This window comes from Trachypithecus francoisi, unplaced genomic scaffold, assembly GCF_009764315.1.
Source record: "Trachypithecus francoisi isolate TF-2019V2 unplaced genomic scaffold, Tfra_2.0 Lachesis_group21, whole genome shotgun sequence".
Lineage (NCBI taxonomy): Eukaryota > Metazoa > Chordata > Mammalia > Primates > Cercopithecidae > Trachypithecus > Trachypithecus francoisi.
In genome coordinates this window covers 47098695-47114397 of record NW_022681467.1, presented here as the reverse complement: position 1 = coordinate 47114397, position 15703 = coordinate 47098695, and the positions used below count along the sequence as shown (strand labels likewise).

At 48.7% G+C, this 15703-nt stretch overlaps 1 protein-coding gene across 8 annotated transcripts in view; it reads left to right on the top strand.

Annotated features, from left to right (window-relative positions):
• Positions 1-15703, top strand: part of NFATC2 (nuclear factor of activated T cells 2) — a 180236-nt gene that overhangs the window by 119342 nt on the left and 45191 nt on the right. For all 8 annotated transcript variants that reach the window (XM_033186750.1, XM_033186752.1, XM_033186747.1 and 5 more), the window contains exons 7-9: positions 10842-10897; positions 11301-11427; positions 13758-14447. In XM_033186750.1, the coding sequence (XP_033042641.1) occupies positions 10842-10897; positions 11301-11427; positions 13758-14447 (873 nt within the window). The remainder of the gene's footprint in view (positions 1-10841; positions 10898-11300; positions 11428-13757; positions 14448-15703) is intronic.

The following is a 15703-nucleotide window of genomic DNA, read 5'->3' as shown; positions in this document are numbered from 1 at the left end:
AAAGTATGTTCTATACAATGGTAAGGAGTTTGGGACGTAAAAAGGTGTTCGTTGTTTTCTGAAATCCAAGTTTAACTGAACATCCTGTATTTTTATTGGTTAAATCTGGTAACCCTGGATAGAGAGGGGTCAGGGAGGTCTTCCTGGTGGAGATGGCTTTGAGCAGACCCCTGAAGGTGGGAAAGAGAGAGCCACAAGGACTGCCGGGAGAGTGTCCCAGGCAAAAGGAACCGCCCAGTGCCAAGGCCCCAGCATGGAGATGAGCTTAGGGCATTTGAGGAATGGGAAGCAGGCCCAGGCGGCCGGTGCGTCATAAGAGTGAGAGCTGAGCCTGGAGAGGTGCTACAGAGGACAGACCCAGCTGGGCCCTGCAGACATGGCAAGGAGTTTGGATTGAATTCCCAAAGCCACAGGTAGTTGTTCGAGGTTTTTGAGCAGGGAAGTGGCATGGTCTGGTTGATGTTTAAGAGTGCTCTAGCCATCTGTGTGAACAGTGGACTTGGTGGGGGGCAGCACTCAGAGAAGCTGGGAGGTGAATGAGCAGCTGGTCTGGCTGTCCTGGTGGGGGATGGTTGGGGGCCAAGCCCACCAAGGAAGTAGTGGGGCAGGAGACTTGGGAATCAAGGGACTTCCTTTCCAGATCTCAGTAAATCCATTTGGGCAGTGTTATCGTGTTGGGCGGCTGAAATCCCGAGCTAGGGGGCCATTCCTGAACCTACCCCACCCCACCCCCATCTGCTGGGCTCATTAAGCCCATGCTTCCAGGGAGGACACGTTTTTCTGCTAGTTAGCAGTCATAAAGAGCAGACTAAAATGACTTCAACCATTTTTATTTGGCTAATTTTTAAAAGCAGGGCCAGGACTGGGAAGCATCACGCACGGTTTCCTAACATGAACTGACACTTTGATTTCCTCCCCGTTTGCCTTGAGCCCAATGGCATGCTCACAGCCCGGGTGAGGACGGATTTGCCTTCCTCCTCCCAAAAGCTTGCTCGTTTCTCCTGGAGTGCTGACACGAGCCCACAGCTCCTCCAGGCTGACTGCTAAGACTCCAGCCCCAACCCACGGCCAACCCTACTGCTTCCTGGCTGCTTTGTTCCATCGCAGGGTTAAAGAATTGCCAGCAAAGAGAAACCAGGAAACCAACCAAAGTATAGGGGCCATACATCAGCAAACGGGCTGGTGAGCGATGCCCATTCTTCTTGCATCTAGTAGGGGTTTGCTTCTGGAGTTGACTCTGCAAAGTCAGAAGTTTTCTTCTGGAGTTAACTCTTCTGTGAAGTTAAAGCAAAGGTTATAATGTCAGCTGGGCATGGTGGCTCATGCCTGTAATCCCAGCACTTTGGGAGGCGGAGGTGGGCAGATCACCTGAGGTCAGGAGTTCGAGACCAGCCTGGCCAACATGGTGAAACTCCATCTCTACTTGAAATACAAAAATTAGCTGGGCGTGGTGGCATGTGCCCATAATCCCAGCTACTTGGGAGGCTGAGGCAGGAGAATCTCTTGAACCTGGGAGGTGGAGGTTGCAGTGAGCTGAGATAGTGCCACGGACTCCTGCCTGGGCAATGGAGCGAGACCCTGTTTCAAAAACCAACAAACACAACAAAAAAGGCTATGACGTTACTTTAGCCATCCTCCCACCCCATGTTTTTTTTTTTTTTAACTTGCAGAGTTGTGCTCAGTCTTCTCTAGACCTAACCCCTTTGCCCAAAGTGGTTGGCTCTTTTCTCTTCACTTCTGACTAAGACTTGGAAGGGCTGTTTTCACACCGGCTGCCAGTCTTTGTTAATTTTGGATGGGAGAATTTTGCCTGAACATCAGCTCGAGAGACCAAAGTCCTTTGTTTCATCTCAGCCCAGAGTGATAGAAACACACTTGGTCTTCTCAGTCCTGTTCCATGGGGGTAGGTCTACCCAGAGTCCCAGACCCCAGGTGTGGGTTGGGAGGTGGATTATACGGAACTCCTGGTCAATGGCACTGGGAATGCTGTCTGGGCTGAGTTGCTCTGATTGTGTTTGATTCCTTGTCTGCACCCATATTCCCAGCTCCTTCCTCATCAGCTGATTCCCACAAAGGACCCCATAATAAGGGCTTGGTGATTCCTCCTGGCAGGGTCCTGTGGCTGGAGAGGTCAGTGGTCAGATGTTTCCTGGACTCTGGCTGGGGGGTGCACACCGGAGGATCCTGAGATCAATTTGTTTGTTTATTCAGCCAGTATTAATTGAGCAGCTATTATGTGCCAGATGCTATAGAGCTGAGGATAAAGCAGAGAATGAGATAGCTATAGCTCTGCTCTGGGGGAACTCACAGCCTGGGGCTGGGTGGAGATAGCAAACCAATAGGTAGCTAAAATGATGTCAAGCTGGAAGAGAAAGTTATAGGGGGATGGTTTGGGATGAGGGGAGGTCTCCGTGAGCTGGACCTGAAGGATGGGAAGGGGATGGTCACAGGAGATCTGAAGAAAAGCATCTTGAGAGATGGAAACAGCAAGTTCCAAGGCCTGGAGATAGGCAGGTATGGCTGTTGGAGGGAGAGAGAGAAGGTCAGTGTGTCTAACGGAGTCAGAGGAGGAAAGCTGGGTAGAGAGGCTGGGTCCCCACCTCAGTAGACATAAGCAACCCTGAGTCCATGTCTCTCTTGAGCCTGGGTGGAATGTCCTGCCTTGCCTCCCTGTCTGGGGCTCCCTGGAGGGCTGGAAGGCATGCGTGGCCCATCTCATGGCCTGAGGTAGAGCTGTGCTAGAGCTCAGTCCGAGCTGATGGTCCATGCCCAGCCTCCCTCTCAGGCTATGGCCCCGGAGAGCTCCCAAGAGATAGGAAAGTCAACAGGCAGTTGCAATGTGCCTTTTCCTTAAGGGGAAAAAAGCCTTTGTTTTAAAATAATAAAAATGTAAGCAAATTAAAGTCACCATGATGCTGCATGTTTCTTGAATCAGTGAAGAAAGGCACGAAGGTCTCACTTCACCCATTCGGGCCCAGCCCCGGAGGTACAACCATATGAGTAGCTTGGGGCACAGGCTTTCTAAGTTTAAGTAGACTTATGAATAGACTCACAAAGTAAAAAATAATTGAAGGGCCATCCTGACCCAAGTACTTTGGTGGGTACTGAAGTTTTTTGCTTCATTTCATTGCATTACATTCTTCATTGCAAATAAATAAAATGGCCATAGAAAGTATTTATTGGTAGGGCAATGGTTGAGTTATGGGCCATCATGCTGTACATACTGGTCTGCAGCACTTTTTAAAAATCTGCTTTTTATGTTATTATTTTTTTGAGGCAGAGTCTCACTTTGTCGCCCAGGCTGGAGTGCAATGGCGTGATCTCGGCTTACTGCAACCTCCACCTCCTGGATTCAAGCGATTCTCCTGCCTCAGCCTCCTGAGTAGCTGGGATTACAGGAACGCACCACCACACCCAGCTAATTTTTGTATTTCTAGTAGAGACAGGATTTCCCCATGTTGACCAAGCTGGTCTCAAACTCCTGACCTCAAATGATCCGCCCACCTTCGCCTCCCAAAGTGCTGGGATTACAGGCGTGAGCCACCATGCCCAGCAAAATCTGCTGTTTAATATAACAGGATCGTGTTTCCAGGTTAGAAAATACAGATCTACCTTACTCTAAGGGATGCCCAGTGCTCTTCTAATGATTTTCCATACTAATTACAGATGGCCCATAATTAATTCAACCAGTCCCCTACCAATAAATACTTTCTATGGCCATTTTATTTATTTGCAAGGAGGAATTTAATGCAATGAAATGAAGCAAAAAACTTCAGTACCCACCAAAGTACTTGAGTCAGGATGACCCTTCAATTCTTCTTTACTGGAATCAGAACATGCAAGACTCCAGGTTCTAAAATCATAGTAATGATAGCAGCATTAACTATGGGCTGGGAATTTTATTAAGCATTTCACATACACTGTCTATTTTAATTCTCGTCACATCTCCTTGAGGTCAGTAAGATTAACCTTAATTTTTTTTTTTTTTTTTTGATGGAGTTTTGCTCTTGTTGCCCAGGCTGGAGTGCAATGGCGTGATCTTGACTCACCGCAACCTCCACCTCCCGGGTTCAAGTGATTCTCCTGCCTCAGCCTCCCAAGTAGCTGGGATTACAGGCGCCCGCCACCATGCCCAACTAATTTTTTGTATTTTTAGTAGAGACAGGGTTTCACCATGTTGGTCAGGCAGGTCTCAAACTCCTGACCTCAGATGGTCCACCCGCCTCCTCCCAAAGTGCTGGGATTACAGGCATGAGCCACTGAACCTGGCCAAACTTTATCATTTTTGCTTATGAGGAAACTGAGGCACAAAGAGCTGCCACTCGAAGGTCACACAGTGAGTAAACTATGAGGACAGAACTTGAACCTGGACAGAGTGACATCAGGCTGAGAAAACTCCATCAGCGTTTATTTTTTATTTTTGAGATGGAGTCTTGCTCTGTTGCCCAGACTGAAGTGCTGTGGTGCCATCTTGGCTCTCTGCAACCTCTGCCTCCTGGGTTCAAGTGATTCTCCTGCCTCAGCCTCTCGAGTAGCTGGGATTACAAGTGCTCACCACCACGCCTGGCTAATTTTCGTATTTGTAGTAGAGATGGGGTTTCGCCATGTTGGCCAGGCTGGTCTTGAACTCCTGATCTCAAGTGATCCACTCGCCTTGGCCTCCCAAAGTGCTGGGATTACAGGCCTGAGCCCCCACACCTGGCCCCATCAGCATTTGTTCTGAATTCCACTGTCCCATGGGAGTGCAATTCAGAGGCTGGGATTAGTGGGTTCTCCAGGCGAAACCACAGGACTTGCGCACCCGTGGATGCAGGGTGGAGCGGGAAAGAGGAGCCCGGGAAAATGACCCCGAGGTACCCTGCAAACTGCGCGCTTCCCTTAGAGGCCAGCCTCCTGGAGCGTGTCTTCCACATGCTGCATAAAATCGAGAAGGGCAATGGATGTGGGTTTTCACTTCCTGTTGGGGACTTGTTTGTCCAGAACTGAGTGCAGACCCTCCATGAGAGAGTACAGGTCAGGCCAGATTCCTGGGCTGCCCTTGGAGCTTCTGCTATCAAAAGGGTGCGAAAGAAAGAAGATAGGCCCTTGGCTCATGGTTTAAGTTTTGATTTCTTATTCCTGTGAGGTCTTTTTCTTTGTGTGTGTGTGTTTTTAAAGTTAATGGTGAAAAGACCCACTTTGGAAAGCAAAGTAAAATCAGGCACCGTGCTGCAGTCTCACATAACAGAGTTCATCGCTTCATAAATTCCCTCCAGTCCAAACCCGTAGGCAGAAGTATTGCAAGCAGAAACTGCAGTTGGAAAATGTGTATTATTTTCTGATTTTAAAATGCTTGTGTTTTTCTCAATATTAACACATTGTGGAATATATGCAACAAATGATAAAGAAGACAGTGTTGAAATACTCTGTTGCCACTAGCTGTAATAAAAGTAACCCATGTCTGTTGAACTTTTTTTTTTTTTTTTTGAGGCAGAGTTTCTCTCTTGTTGCCCAGGCTGGAGTGCAATGGCACGATCTCAGCTCACTGCAACCTCCATCTCCGAGTTCGAGATTCTCCTGCCTCAGCTCCCCGAGTAGCTGGGATTCCAGGCGCACGCCACCAGGCTGACTACTTTTTTGTATTTTTAGTAGAGACAGGGTTTTACCATGTTGGCCAGGCTAGTCTCGAACTCTTGACCTCAGGTGATCCACGCGCCTCAGCCTCCCAAAGTGCTGGGATCACAGGCGTGAGCCACCACACCCGGCGCCGAACATTTATATCATACCCTGCTTGGGCCTGTTACCATATTTAATCTTCAGAATGATCCCATAAGTTATGGGTCCTATAATTATCTCCATATGTTGGAGAAGAGGCAGGGAGAGAGAGCGTGTCATGTCTAAGGTCTCACAAATCATTGGGGGTAGTCAGGGATTTGAAGCTGGGTGTGTCTGCTCCGAAATTTGGGGTACACAGGAGTAAAATGGCAGAGTGCTAGGGTGACAAACATTGGTTGTGGCTGCAGCACATGCCCACGAAGGCTCAGGGTTCCAGTCAGCGTGTTGTGGAAGGCCTGGCAGAGAACACTGGAGAGGGCAGGATTTCCCCCCTGCCCGCCATGGACCTCTTTCCCTGAGCCACACTTACCGGGCTCTGGGAGGCTGTGGGATGTGGCGGCTCACGGCCTCACTGCGGGGCGTCCCGAGGAAGGGCCGGTTGCTGTGGCTGGAGCTCAGAGGAGGGGAACTAGGCAGAGGAGCTGCAAGGCACAGGGATCTGAAACTGAACGAGGAGCACTGACTCTGAAGCCAGGCTGCCTGGGTTCCAATCCGGCTTCCCCACAGGGTCTGGCTGTGTGGCCTTGGCCTGTGCTCTCGCCTCTCTGTGCCTGATGTCTTCCCCTATAAAATGGGGTGAGGAGACCTGCCTCTTACGGGTGCCGTACAGATGAGACAAGCCCGTGTATATGAGGTGCTTAGAGTGATGCCAGGCATGTAGTCAGCGCTCAGAAGAGTCAGGTAAGAACAGTGCCTGGAGAGGCTGGAACGAGGGTAGGAGCTGGGTTGTGCAGGGCCTTGAGGGCCACAGTGACGCTTCCACGGTATCTTGAGGGCACAGCAAAGCAGGGAAGGGCTTGAGATCTGCATCTGCATGACTCTTTGTGGTAAGTGGCGCTACAAAGATCCCACCCCCGTGAAATCTTTCTCCAGCCTCCCAGTAACCTTCTAGCCTTGCAGTGAGCTGGTGAGCTTCTCTCATGTAACAACCTTGACCTGTCTTTGAAGCCATCTTCTTCGTCATTAGATCATGTCAGTTGTTGCTTAAAGGCTGTGATTTCATAACTACTATGGGTCTTTGCACCGCCCCCTTGCTTTTCTGGGCCTCAGTTTCCTCGTCTGCCTGCGCGGGGCTGGCTAGTTTCTAAGGGTACTCTCAGGAACCTGTGTGCTGGAATTCTGTGGCTGTCAGTGGGTGCAGTTTTGTCTGCCATGTACACCCACCAGAGGTGGGAAAAGGTCTTCTTCGTGTTGCGTCCCTTGACCCAGAGAGGACAGTCCATGAGAACTCTCCTCTTGGTGACGCCCTTTTCGTTGCACCGCCATTTTGTATTTTCTGTTTCATCTGCCGCTTATTGGTGTGAGCCTAGGAAGAGAGCTGGGAATGGAAGCTTCACGGGCCCTACCTGATACTTACTGACCACATTTCCAGGTACTGTTTTCTCCTTTTCCTCCCCATTAGGAACTTCTGAAAATGATCCTTTTTTTTTTTTTTCAAAGCAAGTTCATATAAGTGGAAAAAGAAATGATGCTGTTGGCCGGGCGCGGTGGCTCAAGCCTGTCATCCCAGCACTTTGGGAGGCCGAGACGGGCGGATCACGAGGTCAGGAGATCGAGACCATCCTGGCTAACACAGTGAAACCCCGTCTCTACTAAAAAATACAAAAAACTAGCCGGGCGCGGTGGCGGGCGCCTGTAGTCCCAGCTACTCCGGAGGCTGAGGCAGGAGAATGGCGTAAACCCGGGAGGCGGAGCTTGCAGTGAGCTGAGATCCGGCCACTGCACTCCAGCCCGGGTGACAGAGCGAGACTCTGTCTCAAAAAAAAAATAAAATAAAATAAAAAAATAAAAAAAGATGCTGTTGGTGGCAAAATTCAATAATTCAGTTCAGGGAAGGAGAGGCTCTGGGAGTGGGTGACAAACCAAACATCAACATGTTACCATTTCCTCTGTTCATTTCTTACTCAATCTTCAGGCTTCAAGCTCACTTTGCAGTTGTGGATGAGAACACACTTTTTGATGAAGACCCTAGCCTGGCCTGTACAGTCACGCTCCTGGTGGTGACCTCTACCTGAAAAGGGGACCTGTGTCTCTGTTGGGTGGTCTTTGACCTGTCTTTGACAAAGAAATGAGGATTGTCCTGACTAGTTCTGTACGGGACTTTGCACACTGAAAGGACTCAGGTCTTGATGACTTTGCTTCCAATTCCTCAATGTTCATCCAGCAATCTTCCCTTGCTTCCTTTTGAGCATCAGACATGCCTGCTCAGTTGTCTGAGAAAACAGGGGGCATGTCTGATGTTAGCCTCTGGCTTTTTCTTGGCCTCACCAGCAGCCGTTGGACACTTCTGTGTCCACTGACTGCCACTTCTGTCTGTTCTCTCATGAGATGCTGATTAGGCATTTGCGAGTGTTGGGGAGATGGTGATGAATACGACTCGGTCCCTTCGGCAGGGACCAAGGAACACTAGAGTGAGAGTCAGTACATGAACCATCTGTTCTCTTCCCTTTTAACATAGCTCATGTTTTGCTGAGTCATTTCAGGAATTGCGCTGTAAGGTCAGGACTTACAGACTTAATTGTTACAAAGGGCTCTAGTGTGTTCATTGCTTGTTCCTTGTTAAGATCATCTAGAGAGCAATCACAAGACTTTATGTTAATTTTTCATGGGGGAGGTGGGTGGGAGTATGTTTAAGTAATGCTTGAAACCCAGATTTCATTGGGTGAATCTTAAGAGCCAAGACTATATGGGTTCAAACCTCAGCAATCACAGAAGATGCGAATAGCTGTGCTTAAAAGAAGGGAGGGGTTCAACTCTGCACAGCAACATGTTAAAGCCTCTGAGAAGTCCTGCAGTGAAGAAAGCCATTCGACTTTGACTCAGCAGTTTCCAAATGCTTATTAGCATGTAGAATTTTTCCCCCTTCTCGGCCGGGCGCGGTGGCTCAAGCCTGTAATCCCAGCACTTTGGGAGGCCGAGACGGGCGCATCACGAAGTCAGGAGATCGAGACCATCCTGGCTAACATGGTGAAACCCCGTCTCTACTAAAAAAATACAAAAAAAACCTAGCTGGGCGAGGTGGCGGGCGCCTATGGTCTCAGCTACTTGGGAGGCTGAGGCAGGAGAATGGTGTGAACCCAGGAGGCGGAGCTTGCAGTGAGCTGAGCTGAAATCCGGCCACTGCACTCTAGCCTGGGTGACAGAGCAAGACTCCGTCTCAAAAAAAAAAAAAAAAAAAAAAAAAGAATTTTTCCCCCCTCTCATAAAACTATTTAATATCCTTCAGAACCAGTGTTCCACAAAACATCCTGGAAATACTTGTTGAAATGATTTGTTTCAGTTAAAAACTACCCGATGACCAGTATAGGTGGTCAGTAAGAGAAATCAATTATTTGCAAATGCAGAGGTTTTTTTTTTTTTTGGCCCAACTTCTTGGACCCAAACTGGGGAAGTAGTGTTCTGTTTCTGGACAGGAGAGTTTACTGAGCAAAACCTCTTCATCAGCTGTTAGGACTGACATGAGATCCAGGCTGTCTGCTGAGGAAAGGTGGAGGGTGCGCCTGTGTCTTTCTGCTCTTCAGTGACTCGTGAGCCCGGACACCACTGAAGTCACTGGCTTCCCTCATGACTTGGGGCCGCATCTTTAAGCCTGTGGTCTCAGACCACCAAGAAGGCATGTCTGGGACAGTCAGGGACCTGTCATGGTGCTTTTTTAACAGCTTTGGCATATGATAAAGTATAACATATAACAATGCTTTTAAAAATTATTTAGTTATTTACTTGTTTTGGGATGAGATCTCACTCTGTTGCCCAGGCTGGAGTGCAGTGGTGCGATCTTGGTTTGCTGCAGTGTCCGCCTCCTGGGTTCAGGCAATTCTCCTGCCTCAGCCTCCCAAGTAGCTGAGATTACAGGCATATGCCACCACACCTGGCTAATTTTTGTATTTTTATTTTTAGTAGAGATGGGGTTTCACCATGCTGGCCAGGCTGGTCTCAAACTCCTAGTCTCAAGTGATCCATCTGCCTTGATCTCCCAAAGTGCTTGGATTACACGCATAAGCCACCATGCCCAGCCCTTAATAATGCTTTTTTTTTTTTTTTTTTTAAGAAAAAAATATAGACATTCAGATACAGAGAAAAAAATGATGGTAGGATTCTGGACAGTTTCCATTTTTTTCTTGTTTTCTGTTGTTGCCCTGTTTTTTTTTTTTTTTTTTTTGGCAACATTATTTTATGTTTTAATTTTTTTTTTTTTTTTTTGAGGCGGAGTCTTGCTCTGTCGCCTGGACTGGAGTGCAGTGGCCGGATCTCAGCTCACTGCAAGCTCCACCTCCTGGGTTTACGCCATTCTCCTGCCTCAGCCTCCCGAGTAGCTGGGACTACAGGCGCCCGCCACCTCGCCTGGCTAGTTTTTTTGTATTTTTAGTAGAGACGGGGTTTCACTGTGTTAGCCAGGATGGTCTTGATCTCCTGACCTCGTGATCCACCCGTCTCGGCCTCTCACAGTGCTGGGATTACAGGCTTGAGCCACCGCGCCCGGCCTGTTTTAATTTTTAAAAATATAACTTCAACTTTTATTTTCGATTTGGGAAGTACATGTGGTTTGTTACATGGGCATGTTACATGACACTGAGGTTTGGGTATGAATGAGCTGTCACTCAGGCAGTGAACACAGTACCTAACTGGTAGATCGCTGGGCCCTGCCCTGGTCCCTGTCTCCCACCTCCATTAGTCCTCAATATCTGCTGTTCCCATCTTCATGTCTGCGTATACCCCATGCTTAGCTCTCACTTATAAATGAGAACATGTGGTGTTGAGTTTTCTGTTCCTGCCTTAATTTACTTAGGACGATGTTGCCTTGTTTTCTATTGACACCATGTCTTCCTTTTGGAAAAAGCAAATATTCATATGTATAAATACATATATACACACACGTGCACATATTGATGCATACACACCTCACTGAAATGACATAATACTAAGATAAACTAAGATAAGCTAAGATAAACAGAAGTTGGTGAGTTTTTGTCTTAAATCTTTGGTTTCTAATAGTTCCTTCAAAGTCTGTCATTTTTGAATTTTTCTAGATGGGCAGCAAATCTGGGAGATGGAAGCCACGGTGGATAAGGACAAGAGCCAGCCCGTAAGCACGTGACGCACTGACTGTCAGGCAGCTGAGTGTCTCAGTTCCCCTCATGTTTCCCTACTTCATGCTCTTTCCTTCTTTCCCTTCTTCCTTCATCAGTGTCCCCCAGAGCTTTGGACCTAACAGGTACTCAATATGTGCATACTAATGAGTGAATTCAACATTTATTGAGCACCACGCTCTCTGATTTGTAATTGTGACACCTTATTATATTTTGATGCAGTATTTTTCTTTGCTGCTGCTGAGAAGTTAAATTCCCCAGAAATTGAATTTCCACTGGAAACCTATGAAAGGCACATCAAAACACCCATTAGACAGTGGGCTGCCTGGATGCACTCAGGGTCTGGGTAGGAACTGAGACATGATTGCAGTTGAGTTCATGACAACTCCTTCCTTCCAGAACATGCTTTTTGTTGAGATCCCTGAATATCGGAACAAGCACATCCGCACACCTGTAAAAGTGAACTTCTACGTCATCAATGGGAAGAGAAAACGAAGTCAGCCTCAGCACTTTACCTACCACCCAGGTAAGGAGGGTCTTTGACGACCCCTTTGGTATTGAGAGGGAGGACAGGCATGGGGCTCAGGACTCCTGAAGTCTGCTTCTCGTCAGGTAACTTTGGCCAGATGACTCAACCTCTCTGAGCCTCAGTTGCATCATCTGTGAGACGGCATCTTCCTCATAAGGGTTCTGGAAATTCAATGCACATAAATCCTTAGCACAGTGCAGAGTAAGCTGATGTCAGTGATATTAGCTCTTATTGCCTTAGTACTTTTCTTTGGGGGAAGGGGGAATAGAAGAAGGGTGTGTGTATGCATGTTTAACAGAAGGGTGCTAAGTGGATGACTCCTGTCCCTGGCTTAGATTTGATCATGATAGAGGGGCTATGCCCTAAAACCTGCAGAATCTTTATGTGACCCCCCTCCCATGTGGGTCATCACCCCAAGGCCTAATGGAGTGATTGGTGGATAACAGGGTCAGGAGGTCTTATTCCCACAAAGTACAACCCCAAGAAAGGTGATGAGAACCATTTTTTCATTCATTCATTTGTCCAGAAAATATTTGAGTGCCAGGCACTGTTCTTGGCTTGTGGACACAGCTATGAACACGACAGGGTAAGAATCCCTGTCCGTGTGGAACTGCCATTCTAACAGAGGGGTTTAGGTCATAGATGATGTTGATATTATTGGTATGCTGGATTATGATTGTGGCGGCAGAAAAGGTGGACAGGAACAGCCAGGGGAAGCATAATTTTACATTTTAAAAATGCTTCTCTGAGCTCTCCCTTGGGAAATAGGCTGTAGGCTTCCCAGGCTGAGAAAGGCCTGCTAGCTACCTTCCAAGATTGGAAACCTATAATTGGAGATAATCACCCAGGGTATAATTTCCATCCTATGGCAGTTTCTCAGGGAGCCTCTGGGCTGCTGGAAGCATTAAACTGAGGGGTGCCCTGGCAGCCTTGCCTTGGTGAGCTTGACTTGTGCCCACAGTTTTGTGTTGACCCCTGTGAGGACAGTGCTGTCCTGGGACTGACATGACACTCTTATCAGGGGCAGGGTTCAGGTCACCCGGACCAAAAACTGTGGGAGATCGCTGGGAGGGCTCTAGACTGCAGCTCAGGAATCCCTTTGAGCAGACAGGCTCAAGTTTCCTGTGCTCTCCTCTCATTTGTGGCCCGGCCTTGGCTCTTGTCTGGCTGAGCATGGCTGGAGTGAGTTCTCAGTCTCCCATCTGGGTCAGGGAGTGAGGTGATGGCCTTTGAATGGCACCTCAAGGGACAATTTCTGTGGTTAGAGACAGCCTTGCCTAGTCTCCTTATCTCCTCCAATCCCCAATACTTGGAGGTCCCCCGCCACACACACACACACACGCACACGCATGCACACGCAGACTTGGTCACAGTCCTGTTACTGATTCATTCACTCCAGTAAAAAGAAAACTGATTCCTCAACTCCTGGGATTGGTAATGCTTTAGTATGGATGCTGGGGAAAGAGTGATTTCAGTGATTGGTGCTGGGCAGGGAGAAAGGAATGGCCACAGCGACAACACAAGTGGTAGTCATGATGGATGATCCTAGTAAGAGAATAGCAGCGACAGCAAGCATTGAGCACTTACTGTATGCCAGCCACTGGGCTCAGTGCTTTGTACACACATCTTATCTAATCCTCCCAATGATCCTGTGAGGGTAGGCATGATTGTTCCTGCCAGGTAACAGATGGGGAAACTGAGGCTTGAGCCAGTAGTGCTCATTCCCCCAAAGCACTACAGAACGGAGGAAGGGAACAGTCACTATTTGCTCATTCCTTTGTCTGGAAAATATCTGAGTGCCTATTAAGTACCAGGTGCTGTTTTGGGCCATGAGGATCAAAAACCAGACCAAAGTCCTCTCTTTGAGGAGCTGACATTTGCAGGAGGGGCGTATTCAGGTAATAAATCAGCATGTAAAGCATCTATGACATGTCAGACGGGGATAAGCAGTAGCAAGGAAAGCAAGCAGAGACAGGAGCTGCTGGGGTAGAAAGAGGGGGAGGCATCATCTGAAATCACGCATTCTTCTCCGAGCTGTCACCTAGAAAGAGGCTGTAAAATCCCAGGACTGAATCAGACCTACCAGCCACTTTTCCAATATTGGAGAAATCTATAATTCAGGATGTTCATTGCCAGGGTAAAGTTTCCTACCTAAGCCAATTGCACGGGGAACCTTTTGTCCAAGGCTGATGAGGGACGGGGACCAACTGTCTGTCCCACCCGTATGGACTCCCAAAGCCATGTTCCCAAGCACCGTCCACGAATCCTCCGTGCACATCCGTGGCTCACTGCCATGGGTGCTCCTATGTGCTCTTTTCTCCTCCCAGTCCCAGCCATCAAGACGGAGCCCACGGATGAATATGACCCCACTCTGATCTGCAGCCCCACCCACGGAGGCCTGGGGAGCCAGCCTTACTACCCCCAGCACCCGATGGTGGCCGAGTCCCCCTCCTGCCTCGTGGCCACCATGGCTCCCTGCCAGCAGTTCCGCACGGGGCTCTCATCCCCTGACGCCCGCTACCAGCAACAGAACCCAGCGGCCGTACTCTACCAGCGGAGCAAGAGCCTGAGCCCCAGCCTGCTGGGCTACCAGCAGCCGGCCCTCATGGCCGCCCCACTGTCCCTTGCGGACGCTCACCGCTCTGTGCTGGTGCACGCCGGCTCCCAGGGGCAGAGCTCCGCCCTGCTCCACCCCTCTCCGACCAATCAGCAGGCCTCGCCTGTGATCCACTACTCACCCACCAATCAGCAGCTGCGCTGTGGAAGCCACCAGGAGTTCCAGCACATCATGTACTGCGAGAATTTCGCACCAGGCACCACCAGGCCTGGCCCGCCCCCGGTCAGTCAAGGTCAGAGGCTGAGCCCGGGTTCTTACCCCACAGTCATTCAGCAGCAGAATGCCACGAGCCAAAGAGGCGCCAAAAACGGACCCCCGGTCAGTGACCAAAAGGAAGTATTACCTGCGGGGGTGACCATTAAACAGGAGCAGAACTTGGACCAGACCTACTTGGATGATGGTAAGACGCTTGAGTTTTGTCACTGCCTGTAAGGATGGTGCCCTGAAGCATCTCTGCCCAGGAAGTTCACTGCATGGCTTACAGATTCCTTAACCTCTTTGGGCCTCAGTGTCCCCATTTTAATTTAAGGAGGTTGAATAATACGACTCTGAAAGCCACCCCCAGCTCTGTGCAAGAATTACCTCCCAGCAGTAGTTGCAGAGGGGAAGTAGTAACAATTTTAGATGCCCCCCTCCAGAGTCACCCCCATGGAAGAAGCAAATGAGGGCAACCCGGCATCCCCTGGGTCATGAACTGGGTCCATTTAACTGCTTCAACACTCTTTCCAATCGCCAAATTTAGACTGAGGCCAAGAAAATAGGAAGGAAGGAAAGCTAACCTCCTTTCATTCCTGTGCAGAAAAAAAATCCCCACTTTATAGCCCTCTTTTGTATATTTGAGGAAGGGAGAGGGAGGAAAAGGAAGAAGAAAGCTCATTGAAAAGTGGCTTTATCAGAACAGCTTGCAGGCAGACTGCGGGCAATTCTCTACCCTGTGCTGGTGGAACAGAGATGCGCATTGATGGGAAGGAAGCAGTGGGCTTCCGCTGTGGTGAGCCCAGCTGATGGGTGGTTTGGGCCAAGGAAAAGATGCAGAGGAGGCTTTGTGTGAGTCTGTAGGTGCCCGTTTGTGGGCAAGGGGTCTGGCCAGAGGGTAGTCTTGTGGAGCAGCTGTGATGAGGTGTTGGTCCAGGATCTCAGGGAGGAAGGATGAACCACATTGCTGAGACTCACCTGGGAGCCACAAGGTGCATTGGGAAGTCGGAGAGGGTGGGGTGAGCAGAGCAGCCTTGCCTTGGGGGATCCAGACAGAAAAACAGGCTGTTGGACTTTCTTTATCTTTACTTTTCTTTTAAAATTTTTTTGTGGATATATAGCAGGTGTATATATTTATGGGGTACATGAGATGTTGGGAGACAGGCATGCAAAGTGAAATAAGCACATACAGAGAATGGGCTATCCATCCCCTCAAGCATTTATCCATTGAGTTGCAAATCCCATGACACTCTTTACCTTATTTTAAAATGTACAGTTAAGCGACTGGAGTTTTTTCTTAATAGAAGAAGGAAAAACCTAAATTACTGGCTGTCATGCTCAGTTCCAGTCTTGTATTTTATAGGCAGTAGCATCTGATATACCCTGAAACCTCAATTATTTCAGAAAATTAACTCTCAGGAGCCCAGCCAAGGGGTAGGAAGTAAAAGTAAAAGCCTCAAA